Source organism: Puntigrus tetrazona, unplaced genomic scaffold (assembly GCF_018831695.1).
Source record: "Puntigrus tetrazona isolate hp1 unplaced genomic scaffold, ASM1883169v1 S000000528, whole genome shotgun sequence".
In the NCBI taxonomy this organism is placed as follows: domain Eukaryota; kingdom Metazoa; phylum Chordata; class Actinopteri; order Cypriniformes; family Cyprinidae; genus Puntigrus; species Puntigrus tetrazona.
In genome coordinates this window covers 21,911-40,070 of record NW_025048164.1, presented here as the reverse complement: position 1 = coordinate 40,070, position 18,160 = coordinate 21,911, and the positions used below count along the sequence as shown (strand labels likewise).

At 39.3% G+C, this 18,160-nt stretch overlaps 2 protein-coding genes and 1 pseudogene across 2 annotated transcripts; 1 reads left to right on the top strand and 2 right to left on the bottom strand.

Moving 5' to 3' along the window:
- Positions 1 to 3,604: 3,604 nt before the first annotated feature.
- Positions 3,605 to 5,857, bottom strand: LOC122334482 (zona pellucida sperm-binding protein 3-like). Its single transcript, XM_043232451.1, has 9 exons — positions 5,706 to 5,857; positions 5,293 to 5,624; positions 4,759 to 4,877; positions 4,577 to 4,680; positions 4,329 to 4,506; positions 4,094 to 4,211; positions 3,933 to 4,015; positions 3,776 to 3,870; positions 3,605 to 3,701 (listed from the first exon to the last, which is right to left on the bottom strand). The coding sequence occupies exons 1-9, from the start codon at positions 5,812 to 5,814 to the stop codon at positions 3,625 to 3,627; spliced, it is 1,215 nt and encodes a 404-aa protein (XP_043088386.1). The 5' UTR covers positions 5,815 to 5,857; the 3' UTR covers positions 3,605 to 3,624.
- A 1,423-nt stretch (positions 5,858 to 7,280) lies between these two features.
- On the top strand, positions 7,281 to 17,976 carry LOC122334466 (annotated as a pseudogene).
- LOC122334481 (zona pellucida sperm-binding protein 3-like) lies at positions 11,293 to 13,271 on the bottom strand. The gene is made up of 9 exons (XM_043232450.1): positions 13,111 to 13,271; positions 12,698 to 13,029; positions 12,438 to 12,556; positions 12,256 to 12,359; positions 12,009 to 12,186; positions 11,776 to 11,893; positions 11,619 to 11,701; positions 11,463 to 11,557; positions 11,293 to 11,386 (listed from the first exon to the last, which is right to left on the bottom strand). The coding sequence occupies exons 1-9, from the start codon at positions 13,217 to 13,219 to the stop codon at positions 11,310 to 11,312; spliced, it is 1,215 nt and encodes a 404-aa protein (XP_043088385.1). The 5' UTR covers positions 13,220 to 13,271; the 3' UTR covers positions 11,293 to 11,309.
- Positions 17,977 to 18,160: the final 184 nt, after the last annotated feature.

The following is an 18,160-nucleotide window of genomic DNA, read 5'->3' as shown; positions in this document are numbered from 1 at the left end:
GCCCTTTTGAGGAAGCTCCTGTGGACGTAGAAGCCCAACTTATACAAGGTTTTTTTCGTCGGGAGATGGTTATAAGACCACGTATTGACGTGTTTGCATACCCCAATGAATATTTGAAAGAGCGTTATCGTTTTTCAAAAGATTCCTTAGTTTATTTAACACGTCTTTTAAAACTGCATGTCGCAAATGTGACAAACCGCGGTTCTGCGCTTAGCACAGAAAACATTTTGTGCATAGCACTTAGGTTTTTTGTGTCTGGCCATTTTTTGTACAGTGTGGGCGATTCGGAGCATGTGGGAAAGGCAACTGTATGTCGAGCCGTTCGTTCAGTATGTCTGGCACTTAAACAGTTCTTACCCACGGTACAGTTCCCTGGCCATAAACCTCTGCTTGTTATTAAAGACGAAGTCCACAGAGTGGCAGGTTTGTCCTTTGTAGTAAAATCTATGACGCATATTTAATCATATTATTTATATCTATACATGTATTCATTATGCGCACACACACTTCATACTTCCATAACTTTCTGTTTCAGGGTTTCCAAATGTAATTGGGTGCATTGATGGCACTCACATTCCTATTAAAGCTCCATCAATAAATGAGGGAGACTGTTAATAGGAAATCGGTTTATAGTATCAATGTGCAGGTAACAACTTAACTTTTTTCCCTTCTTAAAATCATTAAAGTCATTACTTTTTCCACTAACAAGGTAATATGTGAAGCAACCCAAATAACTACCAATGTCGAGGCAAAATGGCCAGGATCTGTGCATAATGCCAGAATTTTCCGTGAGTCATCATTAAACCAGACATTTCAGCAGGGTAGGTTTTACTTTATACAAATTTTGTTCCTTTTTACTATATTTGTGTTGTACACTTCAATCATTACAGGACAGTACAATGGTTGCTTGCTGGGGGAAAAAATTTAATAAATTTAATAATTTTAATAAAAAAAAATTTTTTATGTTGCTTTATATATATATACACACACACACACAACACTTAACATACAACAGATTATTCTGACAGAATATTCAGACAAGTTCTCACCTTAAGGTGATACTCCAGTAATTCAATTTCAAATGTTGCCTTTTTAACGAGGAGCCTTTTCTCTTCCATTTGAAGCTGTATAAGGTCCATCTCCATGCCACTTTTCCTTATTTGTTTTTGAAGATGGACCTTATACAGCTCCTTTGCTGGCAACTAGGAAGGAGGAAAAAATGTAATAAATGAGATTGTTTGGTCAGACAATATAATTAATATGGACACCTGGACACAAATTGTTACCCTGCTTAGATGTGTGCTGAGGTTGAAGGACCCTCATCTGCGGGCAAATCCCTAGGTATGTACTGTGAAAGGACAATGACAGTTTGTTACTCTAATGCAAAAAAGGGCAATACATTATAATGGAATACATAATACCTCAATGGATCTACCAGCATTGTCCACTTCTATCTCAGCAGATGTGGTGTCTTCATCTTCATCATCTTCATCCTACAGGAGAAATATTCAAGTATACATTATTTGGCAAAAAAAACCCTAAAAGCAACTAATGGTACCAGACAACAAATCACTTACAACTGTGACAGACTGTGTTCTTTCTGGAGGGTTAGTTAGACGGGATTCAGTCTTCTTTCTATTAGCTACATGACAGAATGAATATACTAAATCCTGTTATAATAATAGTTCAGTAATTGTGTAATCAAATATTACCTTTTTGCAGAATGTTTTTGTGTTTCATTTTGACATTTTTTGACAAGCCAACTCTCTTGCTTTAGCTGATGCAGCTGTATTGCTTCTTTTTAATATTATTGGCTTAAACTCCTCATAAGCATGCATTAAAACCTCTAACTCCGCCTCGGTGAAATACGCCGCTCTCTTTTTTTCGCTTTGAGTTTCCATGGTGACTCGTGAAATCAGAGATCCATTGAAAATGTCTTTATATATGCACCGTGCACGCGCATTAACTCTGGGTAACCAGTTGGAGGTTGATTAAACTAACTCTTCTCAGGTGTTTTGGAACCGACATACTTATGGTATGCCTGTCTGGGGTAAATCAACCCAGAGGTTATGATTTATCAAATGGTAAGTTAACCAAGCTTTCTGGAATACCCCCCTGACCCCTTCCACAGTTAAGACATCCTACAAAACTCTCAGAAAAGACGTCAGGGTGGATGTTTGGTGGTTTACAAAATGTAAGATCTTTGTCAGGATACAACCATTGTTCAATAGATTAATACCAGCTGATTTTGACAAGTTTATACTGTGAAATTTTAATAAAATAAATTTTAATAAAAGTATGTTGTAGACTTTTCTTTAAGACCCTTAAAACCTAAACTTGCAAAATCCAAATGACCTCTTTAAGAGATTTTAGGTTATTAAATCAGCTCTGGAAAAATATAGCATTACTTGAGTAGTAATACCCTCAGACATCATGCCCATAGACAGCTGGCTAAACGTCAGGGCCATACTCTTAAAGATTCCAAGAATCCTATCACAGACCTCCTAAATTAGCTCAAACTGAGTGAAGAAAAGAAACTTATCTTAGTGAAGAGGTGGAGATAATCCCATTGCTGCTTTTACCTGTCTCTTACACATTATATATAGTCTATTTTTTATTTACCATGCTGTCATTCTTGTCGTATTTTATAGAAAACAGCAACATTTCTTTTTGAAAGTGCTGCAACTGCTTGTGTGATCACTTATAGATTGAATTATTCAACTTGCTAAAAGTGTTAGGGATTACTTTTATTTCTGAGCTGTGACAGATATCAGCATGTCTTTAAAGAGAGGTCACAAACATGGTCTAAGGCAAGGTTCCTAAAATCTTGCTCTGATAAAACCCAACTGATCTAATGATCATGGAAACAATGATTAGGATGTTCATATATTTGATTAGGGTTAGAGCTAAACTCTGTAGTGCATTAGACCTCCAGGGCAAGATCCGAGGAGTCCTAATCGGTGTAGCATCATATTAACTCACACCATCTCTTCTCCCTCATGTTCTTTCAACCATGTAGCCTTGCTTCATGCATTGATGGAAGTTGTGGATAACTAGGGTTTGTTAAATCCAAATTGATATTGGGGTTTTGAAGTGGAAACCAGTGGCCACCTTGAAGCATTAAAGTTAAAAATGGACAAGGATCAGAGTGTGGTCCTGAACGCAATTAGTGAAACTGGTCTAAGAAACAGAACCAGGTTTTTACACCAATTCCAGGCATTAAATGCTCATTTAAAACTGGTGTTTCCCTGTTACCAAAAAGCCTTACGTCAGTAGAGGTTGTGCAAGTTTAGCACCTAAAATCAAGTGGGCAAGACTGGCATTGATACTTGAACTGAGGGTGCCTTTATCATGCATATTTAAAACCAAAATGGGAGGCCTTCATTCTAGTCCAGAACACTGTCAAACATGCAATCTAGAAGACAAACCATTCTGTTACCTACAAGGTAGTTTACCACTTAAGATGCAATGCAAGAGACCAACAGTGCTTCAAGGAAGGCACAAACGCCTAATCATTGAAAATACAATTGTCTAGGTATGCCACTCTAATGGAGTACCCCCTTGGAGAATTCTTAGTCAAGCTTAAAACAGACAAACACAGAAGTAAAGGTTTTCTACTCTTTATTAAACACCAGCTACAGTCTTTGTTTGCTGTTGAACCACTACAGGTCCAAATGAGGCCATGCCTTGCCACTGAACACCTAGAGGGGAGAAAATAAAACAACCCTCAGAACTGCGCTCAGTATCAAAAGCTATCGTCAAAGTAGCTACCTACCACCAAAGGGAGGAGAAGCTGCAACTCCAGCATCTGGGCCACATGTTGAGTCACAGCAACTGCAAACCTGGTGGTTCCCATCAGCAGCAAACCACCTGCAAGCAAGAAATAATCAGAAACAGCACCTTCAGGGTGTTCGCAAGTGCCATAAACATACCCGTTAGCAAAGGAACAGGACTTGCGGACAGCGTCACTGGGTGTAGAAGCAAGGGTGGCATTCAGAAGACACGTTATGTAGATCTGCAAGGAGACGCCACAGAGAAGGTGATGAGGGTGTCAAACCAGAACAGATGAACGAGTGCCAAATTCAATACATACTGATGGACTAGATCTGTTCTGGAACATGAAAGCCTCCAGCTGGAACCTGAGCTTGTCATCCTGGGATCGAGGCACGAAGTGGGAGCTGGAACCCGTGAGCTTGGCATCCACAAAGCACCTGAGGTAAAGAACACCATGTCAACTACAGGATCAAACCACCAGACCTCACACCAATTCTTAGATGAAGTGGCTACAGGCAATGAACCAAGTTCAACAGCACCAGGTCACAGCTTACCCATGATTCTCAATGAAGGAATATCTCGGAAGGGAGGTTACGTCAGGTACTTGGGTGGCCACACAGCTGTCCACAAGCACACGCAAAGGGACATGGTTGTACACCTTCACAGACGCCTCAATATTAATAACGTCACCCAGGAAATACACGTTTGAAGGCCTCTCATAGGACCAGTCATCTGTAAGAAAGAACGGTTTAGGCACAGCCTCATTCATACAGCACAATACCTAAAAAGAAACTGCACCTACCCAACATGAGCTTCAGGGAGAAGACCAAGATATCCTCACCAACCACCGTTGAGGCATAAGGGACCCAAGCTGGCATCAAGGCATTACTGCTTACATTCTGAAGCCTGCAGTTCCAGGAGGCACCCATTAACTGGTCTAGTTGTGCCACCAGAAGCAGCAACACCAAGTCAAAGATCACTTACCTGGGATAGTGGCACTGAACACCAATAACTGCACTATCGGTACGAGTAATCGGAGCGTCACCGAGAGCCACAGGAGTATAGGTGACAGAAAACGTGTAGACAAGCTCATCCTCAGTCATCTGTAAGAGATGGACATAGTTATATGGACCAATAGCTAGGTGCCCTCTCGGAGGCATAAGTCACAGCAGTTAAGTGGCTAATACTTTCTTCAGTGCCAGTTTATCAAGGTGGGGGTTCTTTATTTGGATGGACACATGGCTATTGACCTCAGCATTCAATTTTATTTCAATAATGAGAAGTGTACTTTGCCCGAACTTTTCTTTGACCTGATTTAGTTTCAGTTTGGATCAGCTTAAAGCAAACTTAAGGACAACTTTGAGCTAACACTGCTCCAAGGCAGTTACACAATCTGAAGGGGTGTTCTAAAATTCCACCTGTACAGGATTCTCCTCCCACTTGTTTTATTGAGCAGAGGTCAGGCTCAAGAAGCCAAGAGTAAATGTACTATAGCCAATATAGTAAGGATAGTTTTACCGTCGTCACACTGTTGCAGTCCTGTAGTGCATATTCAAAGATGAGAACCTTGGCGTTTGGGTCTTGACCAACAACAGGACAGCCTCCCATAGACAGACCAGATGGCTGGATGAGCTGACCATCACCAAACATGTCCTGCTGTACCTCCACATGAACCTGGCTCTCACTGCATAGAACAGCTACACTACTGGGAGTCACAGGTTGTCTCAACTGGAAGTTGACCGCCACCTCGCTCGGCACTTCTGGGACAATGGGAAACCTCCAAGTCAAAGGCTTCACTGGAGCTTGCATCAGCTGCTTCTGCTGAAAATTAAGAGGGTCTTGTGCAACTCCTGTAGAGAGAAATGAAAACACCACTTGCAAAGGATTTCAAAACAGATCATGATTAAGGAAAGAAACTATGGTAGCTAGACCTGATGGCAGCTTGATGCCTCTTGGACTGTAACCCAAACGTCCCCATGCTTTTGTCTGGTCAAACACCACAGCCACAACCAGCACAAAAACACACTGCAGGAAGCCCATGCTGACAAATTCTGAGATGACAATCACAACAGCTTGGCTTTGTCATTAAGTACAGCTTTGAATGAAGGTGGCTCCTCCCCTTTCAGGTTGATTGATTACATTTGATCCTACTCTAGACCTGTAGAATTTATGCATTAGCAAATGAGAACATCCTAAAGGCAGGCTTTCTCAACCATGGTACACTGTCCTACAAATTTTAGCTGCTACCCCAATCAAACACATCTGATTCAGCTAATTAAGCTGTTCAGGATTACTTTTAACCTATAGTAAGGTGAGTTTGATCAAGACTGGTTCAAAACTCTGCAGGAAAGTGGCCCTCCAGGATTAGGGTTGAGGTTGGGGAATATGAAAAATGTCTGTCAGAAAACTGACAGACAAAATCTGTTAACATGCAAAATGCTTGCAAATGGTTAGCACTCCCATTTACAAACATAGAATGAGAACTGTATATTGTGTCACTTGCCATAAAATTAAATAGTAGTTCATTAGGATCAAAAGGAAATGATGATAATATTGCGTGTGAGAATCTGATGAATTCAATCTTTTAGTCATTTAAATTATATGATAACTACATATAGTTAGACTGTATAAAACTACTTGGTTGGCATATAGCTTTCCTTCTGTATCCCCAAAGCAAAGTTTTGTGCTCTTTACAAGTAGAAAAAATTTACACCAGTATAGGTTTCTTGAACATTAAAATTGACATGTAAGAGATGTGGTTGTTAAACACCTTGGGTAAATATTTTAAAATGTGAATCTGTGAAATGAGAAAAGTTCATACATACATTTGAAATGTTTTCTGAGGTAAAAATGTATATGTTCGCCTTTTTTTTTTTTTTAAAAAAAGAAAACAGTTGAATTAACTATCAGAAACTAAACAAAAAAACAACCAATACCAGTCATCCGACTTTTGAAAGAAATTACATCATAAAACCAATTTCATTTAAATGCGATAGACAGTGTGTCTTAAGACAATGTGTGTAATCTTATAAACTTGTGTGGCTGTAATTATTTTACTCAAATGTTGAAGTGAAATGTATATTTGTACTTTACAACTTGCAATAATCTATGGGATGGGAATAAAATTAAAATGAATGCTTCTTAAATAACTCAATTAAACAATGTATAATGTTGCTTTATGAGATTCAGAAAAATGCCAATAAGAATATTAGTCCTAAGAAGCAGCTATACTGATAATTCATTGTCTATAGCATGATGCTGTGCTCAAGAGGAGGATCAACACAAAAACACTGATGATACTCTCAGGGGGGAATTCCAGAAAGCAGGTTATGTGACATACCTGGGTATGTTTAAGGGTAAGTTCGTGGATAACCTCAACTTTCAGTTCCAAAAACGGAGGTAACTTTCTGGGTATGTATGTAACCATAGCAACTGACTCTCTGAAGATAATCTGCTAGGGAGCAGGTTATGTTTCAGAGTAACTTCGTTTCAGAAGGTTGGTGAGCATGGCGTGCCCTTTTGAGGAAGCTCCTGTGGACGTAGAAGCCCAACTTATACAAGGTTTTTTTCGTCGGGAGAGGGTTATACGACCACGTATTGACGTGTTTGCATACCCCAATGAATATTTGAAAGAGCGTTATCGTTTTTCAAAAGATTCCTTAGTTTATTTAACACGTCTTTTAAAACTGCATGTCGCAAATGTGACAAACCGTGGTTCTGCGCTTAGCACAGAAAACATTTTGTGCATAGAACTTCGGTTTTTTGTGTCTGGCCATTTTTTGTACAGTGTGGGCGATTCGGAGCATGTGGGAAAGGCAACTGTGTGTAGAGCCGTTCGTACAGTATGTCTGGCACTTAAACAGTTCTTACCCACGGTACAGTTCCCTGGCCATAAACCTCTGCTTGTTATTAAAGACGAAGTCCACAGAGTGGCAGGTTTGTCCTTTGTAGTAAAATCTATGACGCATATTTAATCATATTATTTATATCTATACATGTATTCATTATGTGCACACACACTTCATACTTCCATAACTTTCTGTTTCAGGGTTTCCAAATGTAATTGGGTTCATTGATGGCACTCACATTTCTATTAAAGCTCCATCAATAAATGAGGGAGACCATGTTAATAGGAAATCTGTTCATAGTATCAATGTGCAGGTAACAACTTAACTTTTTTTCCCTTCTTAAAATCATTAAAGTCATTACTTTTTCCACTACATAGATAATATGTGAGGCTACCCAAATAATTACCAATGTCGAGGCAAAATGGCCAGGATCTGTGCATGATGCCAGAATTTTCCGCGAGTCATCATTATGCCAGACATTTCAGCAGGGTATGTTTTACTTTATACAATTTTTTTTTTCCTTTTTACTATATTTGTGTTGTACACTTCAATCATTACAGGACAGTACAACGGTTACTTGCTGGGGGACAGAGGATAGCCTTGTCTGCCCTATTTAATGACACCCTACCCTGAACCTGAGCCTGGACCACAGACACGCTTTAACCTGGCTCACAGCCGAACACGGGCCAAGGTGGAGATGACTATAGGGATCCTCAAATCTCGGTTTCAGTGTGTGCATGGACTCCGGGTTAGTCCAGAGAGGGCATGCGACATTATAGTGGCTTGTGTTGTGCTTCACAATATTGCCACTATAAGAGGAGACAGCCACCCTCCTTGTATTGAGGAAGATGGCCCAGAGGAACACCTACAGATTTTTCAGGCCAACAGAGACGGAAGACTTTTGAGAGACAGGATCTGTCAAAATTACTTTTATTAGTTTTTTGCACTGGTCTGCCAGGCAGTTTTTTGTTTTGTTTTTTTTTTGGAAAAAAAAACAAAAAATAAAATTTAATAAAAATGTTTTTTTATGTTGCTTTATATATATATACACACACACACACACACACACACACAACACTTAACATTCAACAGATTATTCTGACAGAAGTTCTCACCTTAAGGTGATACTCCAGTAATTCAATTTCAAATGCTTTTTTTAACGAGGAGCCTTTTCTCTTCCATTTGAAGCTGTATAAGGTCCATCTCCATGCCACTTTTCCTTATTTGTTTTGAAGATGGACCTTATACAGCTCCTTTGCTGGCAACTAGGAAGGAGGAAAAAATGTAATAAATGAGATTGTTTGGTCAGACAATATAATTAATATGGACACCTGGACACAAATTGTTACCCTGCTTAGATGTGTGCTGAGGTTGAAGGACCCTCATCTGCGGGCAAATCCCTAGGTATGTACTGTGAAAGGACAATGACAGTTTGTTACTCTAATGCAAAAAAGGGCAATACATTATAATGGAATACATAATACCTCAATGGATCTACCAGCATTGTCCACTTCTATCTCAGCAGATGTGGTGTCTTCATCTTCATCATCTTCATCCTACAGGAGAAATATTCAAGTATACATTATTTGGCAAAAAAAACCCTAAAAGCAACTAATGGTACCAGACAACAAATCACTTACAACTGTGACAGACTGTGTTCTTTCTGGAGGGTTAGTTAGACGGGATTCAGTCTTCTTTCTATTAGCTACATGACAGAATGAATATACTAAATCCTGTTATAATAATAGTTCAGTAATTGTGTAATCAAATATTACCTTTTTGCAGAATGTTTTTGTGTTTCATTTTGACATTTTTTGACAAGCCAACTCTCTTGCTTTAGCTGATGCAGCTGTATTGCTTCTTTTTAATATTATTGGCTTAAACTCCTCATAAGCATGCATTAAAACCTCTAACTCCGCCTCGGTGAAATACGCCGCTCTTTTTTCGCTTTGAGTTTCCATGGTGACTCGTGAAATCGGAGATCCATTGAAAATGTCTTTATATATGCACCGTGCATGCGCATTAACTCTGGGTAACCAGTTGGAGGTTGATTAAACTAACTCTTCTCAGGTGTTTTGGAACCGACATACTTATGGTATGCCTGTCTGGGGTAAATCAACCCAGAGGTTATGATTTATCAAATGGTAAGTTAACCAAGCTTTCTGGAATACCCCCCTGACCCCTTCCACAGTTAAGACATCCTACAAAACTCTCAGAAAAGACGTCAGGGTGTGGATGTTTGGTGGTTTACAAAATGTAAGATCTTTGTCAGGATACAACCATTGTTCAATAGATTAATACCAGCTGATTTTGACAAGTTTATACTGTGAAATTTTAATAAAATACATTTTAATAAAAGTATGTTGTAGACTTTTCTTTAAGACCCTTAAAACCTAAACTTGCAAAATCCAAATGACCTCTTTAAGAGATTTTAGGTTATTAAATCAGCTCTGGAAAAATATAGCATTACTTGAGTAGTAATACCCTCAGACATCATGCCCATAGACAGCTGGCTAAACGTCAGGGCCATACTCTTAAAGATTCCAAGAATCCTATCACAGACCTCCTAACTTAGCTCAAACTGAGTGAAGAAAAGAAACTTATCTTAGTGAAGAGGTGGAGATAATCCCATTGCTGCTTTTACCTGTCTCTTACACATTATATATAGTCTATTTTTTATTTACCATGCTGTCATTCTTGTCGTATTTTATAGAAAACAGCAACATTTCTTTTTGAAAGTGCTGCAACTGCTTGTGTGATCACTTATAGATTGAATTATTCAACTTGCTAAAAGTGTTAGGGATTACTTTTATTTCTGAGCTGTGACAGATATCAGCATGTCTTTAAAGAGAGGTCACAAACATGGTCTAAGGCAAGGTTCCTAAAATCTTGCTCTGATAAAACCCAACTGATCTAATGATCATGGAAACAATGATTAGGATGTTCATATATTTGATTAGGGTTAGAGCTAAACTCTGCAGTGCATTAGACCTCCAGGGCAAGAGCTGAGGAGTCCTGATCTGTGTATCATCATATTAACTCACACCATCTCTTCTCCCTCATGTTCTTTCAACCATGTAGCCTTGCTTCATGCATTGATGGAAGTTGTGGATAACTAGGGTTTGTTAAATCCAAATTGATCTTGGGGTTTTGAAATGGAAACCAGTGGCCACCTTGAAGCATTAAAGTTAAAAATGGACAAGGATCAGAGTGCGGTCCTGAACGCAATTAGTGAAACTGGTCTAAGAAACAAAACCAGGTTTTTACACCAATTCCAGGCATTAAATGCTCATTTAAAACTGGTGTTTCCCTGTTACCAAAAAGCCTTACGTCAGTAGAGGTTGTGCAAGTTTGGCACCTAAAATCAAGTGGGTAAGACTGGCATTGATACTTGAACTGAGGGTGCCTTTATCATGCGTATTTAAAACCAAAATGGGAGGCCTTCATTCTAGTCCAGAACACTGTCAAAAAGGCAATCTAGAGGACAAACCGTTCTGTTACCTACAAGGTAGTTTACCACTTAAGATGCAATGCAAGAGACCAACAGTGCTTCAAGGAAGGCACAAACGCCTAATCATTAAAAAAACCCATTGTCTAGGTATGCCACTCTTCTAATGGAGTACCCCCTTGGAGAATTCTTAGTCAAGCTTAAAACAGACAAACACAGAAGTAAAGGTTTACTCTTTATTAAACACCAGCTACAGTCTTTGTTTGCTGTTGAACCACTACAGGTCCAAATGAGGCCATGCCTTGCCACTGGACACCTAGAGGAGAAAATAAATAAAATAACCCTCAGAACTGCGGTCAGTATCAAAAGCTATCGTCAAAGTAGCGACCTACCACCAAAGGGAGGAGAAGCTGCAACTCCAGCATCTGGGCCACATGTTGAGTCACAGCAACTGCAAACCTGGTGGTTCCCATCAGCAGCAAACCACCTGCAAGCAAGAAATATCAGAAACGGCACCTTCAGGGTGTTCGCAAGTGCCATAAACATACCCGTTAGCAAAGGAACAGGACTTGTGGACAGCGTCACTGGGTGTAGAAGCAAGGGTGGCATTCAGAAGACACGTTATGTAGATCTGCAAGGAGACGCCACAGAGAGGGTGATGAGGGGTGTCAAACCAGAACAGATGAACGAGTGCCAAATACATACTGATGGACTAGATCTGTTCTGGAACATGAAGGCCTCCAGCTGGAACCGGAGCTTGTCATCCTGGGATCGAGGCACAAAGTGGGAGCTGGAACCTGTGAGCTTGGCATCCACAAAGCACCTGATGTAAAGAACGCCATGTCAACTACAGGATCAAACCACCAGACCTTACACCACTTATTAGACAATGGCTACAGGGAATGAACCAAGTTCAACAGCACCAGGTCACAGCTCACCCATGATTCTCAATGAAGGAATATCTCAGAAGGGAGGTTACGTCAGGTACTTGGGTGGCCACACAGCTGTCCACAAGCACACGCAGAGGGACATGGTTGTACACCTTCACAGACGCCTCAATATTAATAACGTCACCCAGAAAATACACATTTGAAGGCCTCTCATAGGACCAGTCATCTGCAAGAAAGAACGGTTTAGGCACAGCCTCATTCATACAGCACAAGGCCTAAAAGAAACTGCACCTACCCAACATGAGCTTCAGGGAGAAGACCAAGATGTCCTCACCAACCACCGTTGAGGCATAAGGGACCCAAGAGGGCATCAAGGCATTACTGCTTACATTCTGAAGCCTGCAGTTCCAGGAGGCACCCATTAACTGGTCTAGTTGTGCCACCAGAAGCAGCAACACCAAGTCAAAGATCACTTACCTGGGATAGTGGCACTGAACACCAATAACTGCACTATTGGTACGAGTAATCGGAGCATCACCGAGAGCCACAGGAGTATAGGTGACAGAAAACGTGTAGACAAGCTCATCCTCAGTCATCTGTAAGAGATGGACGTAGTTATATGGACCAATAGCTAGGTGCCCTCTCTCGGAGGCTCATGTCACTCATGGAGTAGGGTCAGGCTCAGTAAGAAACCAAGATTCAGTGTACTATAGATAATATAGTAAGGATAGTTTTACCATCACCACACTGTTGCAGTCCTGCAGTGCATATTCAAAGATGAGAACCTTGGCATTTGGGTCTTGACCAACAACAGGACAGCCTCCCATAGACAAACCAGACGACTGGATGAGCTGACCGTTGCCAAACATGTCCTGCTGTACCTCCGCATGAACCTGGCTCTCACTGCATAGAACGGCTACACTACTGGGAGTCACAGGTTGTCTCAACTGGAAGTTGACCGCCACCTCGCTCGGCACTTCTGGGACAATGGGAAACCTCCAAGTCAAAGGCTTCACTGGAGCTTGCATCAGCTGCTTCTGCTGAAAATTAAGAGGGTCTTGTGCAACTCCTGTAGAGAGAAATGAAAACACCACTTGCAAAGGATTTCAAGACAGATCATGATTAAGGAAAGAAACTACGGAAGCTAGACCTGATGGCAGCTTGATGCCTCTTGGACTGTAACCCAAACGTCCCCATGCTTTTGTCTGGTCAAACACCACAGTCACAACCAGCACAAAAACACACTGCAGGAAGCCCATGCTGACAAATTCTGAGATGATAATCACCAGAGCTTGGCTTTGTCATTAAGTACAGCTTTGAATGAAGGTGGCTCCTCCCCTTTCAGATTGATTGATTACATTTGATCCTACTATAGACCTGTAGAATTTATGCATTAGCAAATGAGAACATCCTAAAGGCAGGCTTTCTCAACCATGGTACACTGTCCTACAAATTTTAGCTGCTACCCTAATCAAACACATCTGATTCAGCTAATTAAGCTGTTCAGGATTACTTTTAACCTATAGTAAGGTGAGTTTGATCAAGACTGGTTCAAAACTCTGCAGGAAAGTGGCCCTCCAGGATTAGGGTTGAGGTTGGGGAATATGAAAAATGTCTGTCAGAAAACTGACAGACAAAATCTGTTAACATGCAAAATGCTTGCAAATGGTTAGCACACTCATTTACAAACATAGAATGAGAACTGTATATTGTGTCACTTGCCATCAAATTAATTAGTAGTTCATTAGGATCAAAAGGAAATGATGATAATATGGCGTGTGAGAATCTGATGAATTCAATCTTTTAGTCATTTAAATTATATGATAACTACATATAGTTAAACTGTATAAAACTACTTGGTTGGCATATAGCTTTCCTTCTGTATCCCCAAAGCAAAGTTTTGTGCTCTTTACAAGTAAAAACATTGTTGGTTTCTTGAACATTAAAAACAACATGTAAGAGATGTGGTTGTTAAACACCTTGGGTAAATATTTTAAAATGTGGATCTGTGAAATGAGAAAAGTTCATACATATATTTGAAACGTTTTCTGAGGTAAAAATGTATTTGTTCGCCTTTTTAAAAAAAAAAAGAAGGTTGAATTAACTATCAGAAACTAAACAAAAAAACAACCAATACCAGTCATCCGACTTGAAATTACATCATAAAACCAATTTCATTTAAATGCGATAGACAGTGAGTCTTAAGACAATGTGTGTAATCTTATAAACTTGTGTGGCTGTAATTATTTTACTCAAATGTTGAAGTGAAATGTATATTTGTACTTTACAACTTGCAATAATCTATGGGATGGGAATAAAATTAAAATGAATGCTTCTGAAATAACCCAAATAAACAATGTATAATGTTGCTTTATGAGATTCAGAAAAATGCCAATAAGAATATTAGTCCTAAGAAGCAGCTATACTGATAATTCATTGTCTATAGCATGATAAGCTATAGCACTTAAACAGTTCTTACCACGGTACAGTTCCTGGCCATAAACCTCTGCTTGTTATTAAAGACGAATTCCACAGAGTGGCAGGTTTGTCCTTTGTAGTAAAATCTATGACGCATATTTAATCATATTATTTATATCTATACATGTATTCATTATGCTTTTACACACTTCATACTTCCATAACTTTCTGTTTCAGGGTTTCCAAATGTAATTGGGTGCATTGATGGCACTCACATTCCTATTAAAGCTCCATCAATAAATGAGGGAGACTGTTAATAGGAAATCTGTTCATAGTATCAATGTGCAGGTAACAACTTTTTTCCCTTCTTAAAATCATTAAAGTCATTACTTTTTCCACTAACAAGGTAATATGTGAAGCAACTGAAATAACTACCAATGTTGAGGCAAAATGGCCAGGATCTGTGCATGATGCCAGAATTTTCCGCGAGTCATCATTAAACCAGACATTTCAGCAGGGTAGGTTTTACTTTATACAAATTTTGTTCCTTTTTACTATATTTGTGTTGTACACTTCAATCATTACAGGACAGTACAATGGTTACTTGTTGGGGGACAGAGGATAGCCTTGTCTGCCCTATTTAATGACACCCTACCCTGAACCTGAGCCTGGACCACAGACACGCTTTAACCTGGCTCACAGCCGAACACGGGCCAAGGTGGAGATGACTATAGGGATCCTCAAATCTCGGTTTCAGTGTCTGCGTGGGCTCCGGGTTAGTCCAGAGAGGGCATGCGACATTATAGTGGCTTGTGTTGTGCTTCACAATATTGCCACTATAAGAGGAGACAGCCACCCTCCTTGTATTGAGGAAGATGGCCCAGAGGAACACCTACAGATTTTTCAGGCCAACAGAGACGGAAGACTTTTGAGAGACAGGATCTGTCAAAATTACTTTTATTAGTTTTTTGCACTGGTCTGCCAGGCAGTTTTTGTTTTGTTTTTTTGGAAAAAAAACAAAAATAAAATTTAATAAAAATGTTTTTTTATGTTGCTTTATATATATACACACACACACACACACACAACACTTAACATTCAACAGATTATTCTGACAGAAGTTCTCACCTTAAGGTGATACTCCAGTAATTCAATTTCAAATGCTTCCTTTTTAACGAGGAGCCTTTTCTCTTCCATTTGAAGCTGTATAAGGTCCATCTCCATGCCACTTTTCCTTATTTGTTTTTGAAGATGGACCTTATACAGCTCCTTTGCTGGCAACTAGGAAGGAGGAAAAAATGTAATAAATAAGATTGTTTGGTCAGACAATATAATTAATATGGACACCTGGACACAAATTGTTACCCTGCTTAGATGTGTGCTGAGGTTGAAGGACCCTCATCTGCGGGCAAATCCCTAGGTATGTACTGTGAAAGGACAATGACAGTTTGTTACTCTAATGCAAAAAAGGGCAATACATTATAATGGAATACATAATACCTCAGTGGACCTTCAATACCTTCATCATCTTCATCCTACAGGAGAAATATTCAAGTATACATTATTTGGCAAAAAAAACCCTAAAAGCAGCTAAAGGTACCAGACAACAAATCACTTACAACTGTGACAGACTGTGTTCTTTCTGGAGGGTTAGTTAGACGGGCTTCAGTCTTCTTTCTATTAGCTACATGACAGAATGAATATACTAAATCCTGTTATAATAATAGTTCAGTAATTGTGTAATCAAATATTACCTTTTTGCAGAATGTTTTTGTGTTTCATTTTGACTTGGCTTAAAGTTCTTGTGGCTCCAGAAGGATTACACCTTATTAAATAAGTAAAGAAAAACTAAAGAAATAAATGGCAGCAAAAGTAAATGCTTTCATAGTGATATATTCAAAAGGATGTGTAAATCATACTTAATTATTTTGAATTATAATAAAACAGGAGCCAATAACAAATTTGCAATTTAATACACTCACGCATTTACTCGGTCTGTTATTTTTGACAAGCCAACTCTCTTGCTTTAGCTGATGCAGCTGTATTGCTTCTTTTAATATTATTGGCTTAAACTCCTCATAAGCATGCATTAAAACCTCTAACTCCGCCTCAGTGAAATACGCCGCTCTCTTTTTTTCGCTTTGAGTTTCCATGGTGACTTGTGAAATCGGAGATCCATTGAAAATGTCTTTATATATGCACCGTGCACGCGCATTAACTCTGGGTAACCAGTCGGAGGTTGATTAAACTAACTCTTCTCAGGTGTTTTGGAACCGACATACTTATGGTATGCCTGTCTGGGGTAAATCAACCCAGAGGTTATGATTTATCAAATGGTAAGTTAACCAAGCTTTCTGGAATACCCCCCTGACCTCTTCCACAGTTAAGACATCCTACAAAACTCTCAGAAAAGACGTCAGGGTGGATGTTTGGTGGTTTGCAAAATGTAAGATCTGTGTCAGGATACAACCATTGTTCAATAGATTAATACCAGCTGATTTTGACAAGTTTATACTGTGAAATTTTAATAAAATAAATTTTAATAAAAGTATGTTGTAGACTTTTCTTTAAGACCCTTAAAACCTAAACTTGCAAAATCCGAATGACCTCTTTAAGAGATTTTAGGTTATTAAAACAGCTCTGGAAAAAAATAGCATTAGTTTAGTAGTAATACCCTCAGACGTCATGCCCACAGACTCCAGGCTAAACATCAGGGCCATACTCTTAAAGATTCCAAGAATCCTATCACAGACCTCCTAACTTAGCTCAAACTGAGTGAAGAAAAGAAACTTATCTTAGTGAGGAGGTGGAGATGATCCCATTGCAAGCTATGACATTCTTTTGAAGACTGATTGGTTGTTCAAGAAGGGAATAAAAGACTGCTTTTACCTCCCTCTTACACACTATAGTCTATTTTTTTTTATTTACCATGCTGTCATTCTTGTATTTTATAGAAAACAGCAACATTTGTTTTTGAAAGTGCTGCAACTGCTTGTGATCACTTATAGATTGAATTATTCAACCTGCTAAATGTGTTAGGGATTACTTTTATTTCTGAGCTGTGACATATCAGCATGTCTTTAAAGAGAGGTCACAAACGTGGTCTAATGCAAGGTTCCTAAAATCTTGCCCTAGAGTTTAGCTATAACCCTGATAAAACCCAACTGTGATCTAATGATGGAGACACTCATTAGGATGTTCATAGGTTTGATTAGGGTTAGAGCTAAACTCTAGTGCATTAGACCTCCAGGGCAAGAGCTGAGGATTCCTGAGCATCATATTAACTCAACATCTCTTCTCCCTCATGTTCTTTCAACCATGTAACCTTGCTTCACGCATTGATGGATGGAAGACGTGGATCTCAAGGGTTTGTTAAATCCAAATTGATCTTGGGGGTTTGAAAAGGAAAGCAGTGACCGCCTTGAAGCATTAAAGTTACAAATGGACAAGGATCAGAGTGCAGTCCTGAACATAAAATATTAGTGAAACAGAATCAGGTTTTTAAAGGTTTGTAAACCAATTCCAGGCATTAAATGCTCATTTTAAACTGGCATTTCCCCGTTACCAAACAGCCTTCACATCAGTAGAGGTGATGTGAGGTGAATGGGAGGCCTTCATTCTAGTCCAGAACACCATCAAACGTGCAATCTAGAGGACAAACCATTCTGTTACCTACAAGGTAGTTTACCACTTAAGATGCAATGCAAGAGACCAACAGTGCTTCAAGTAGATGTTTTTGGCACAAACTCCAAATCATTGAAAATACAATTGTTTAGGTATGC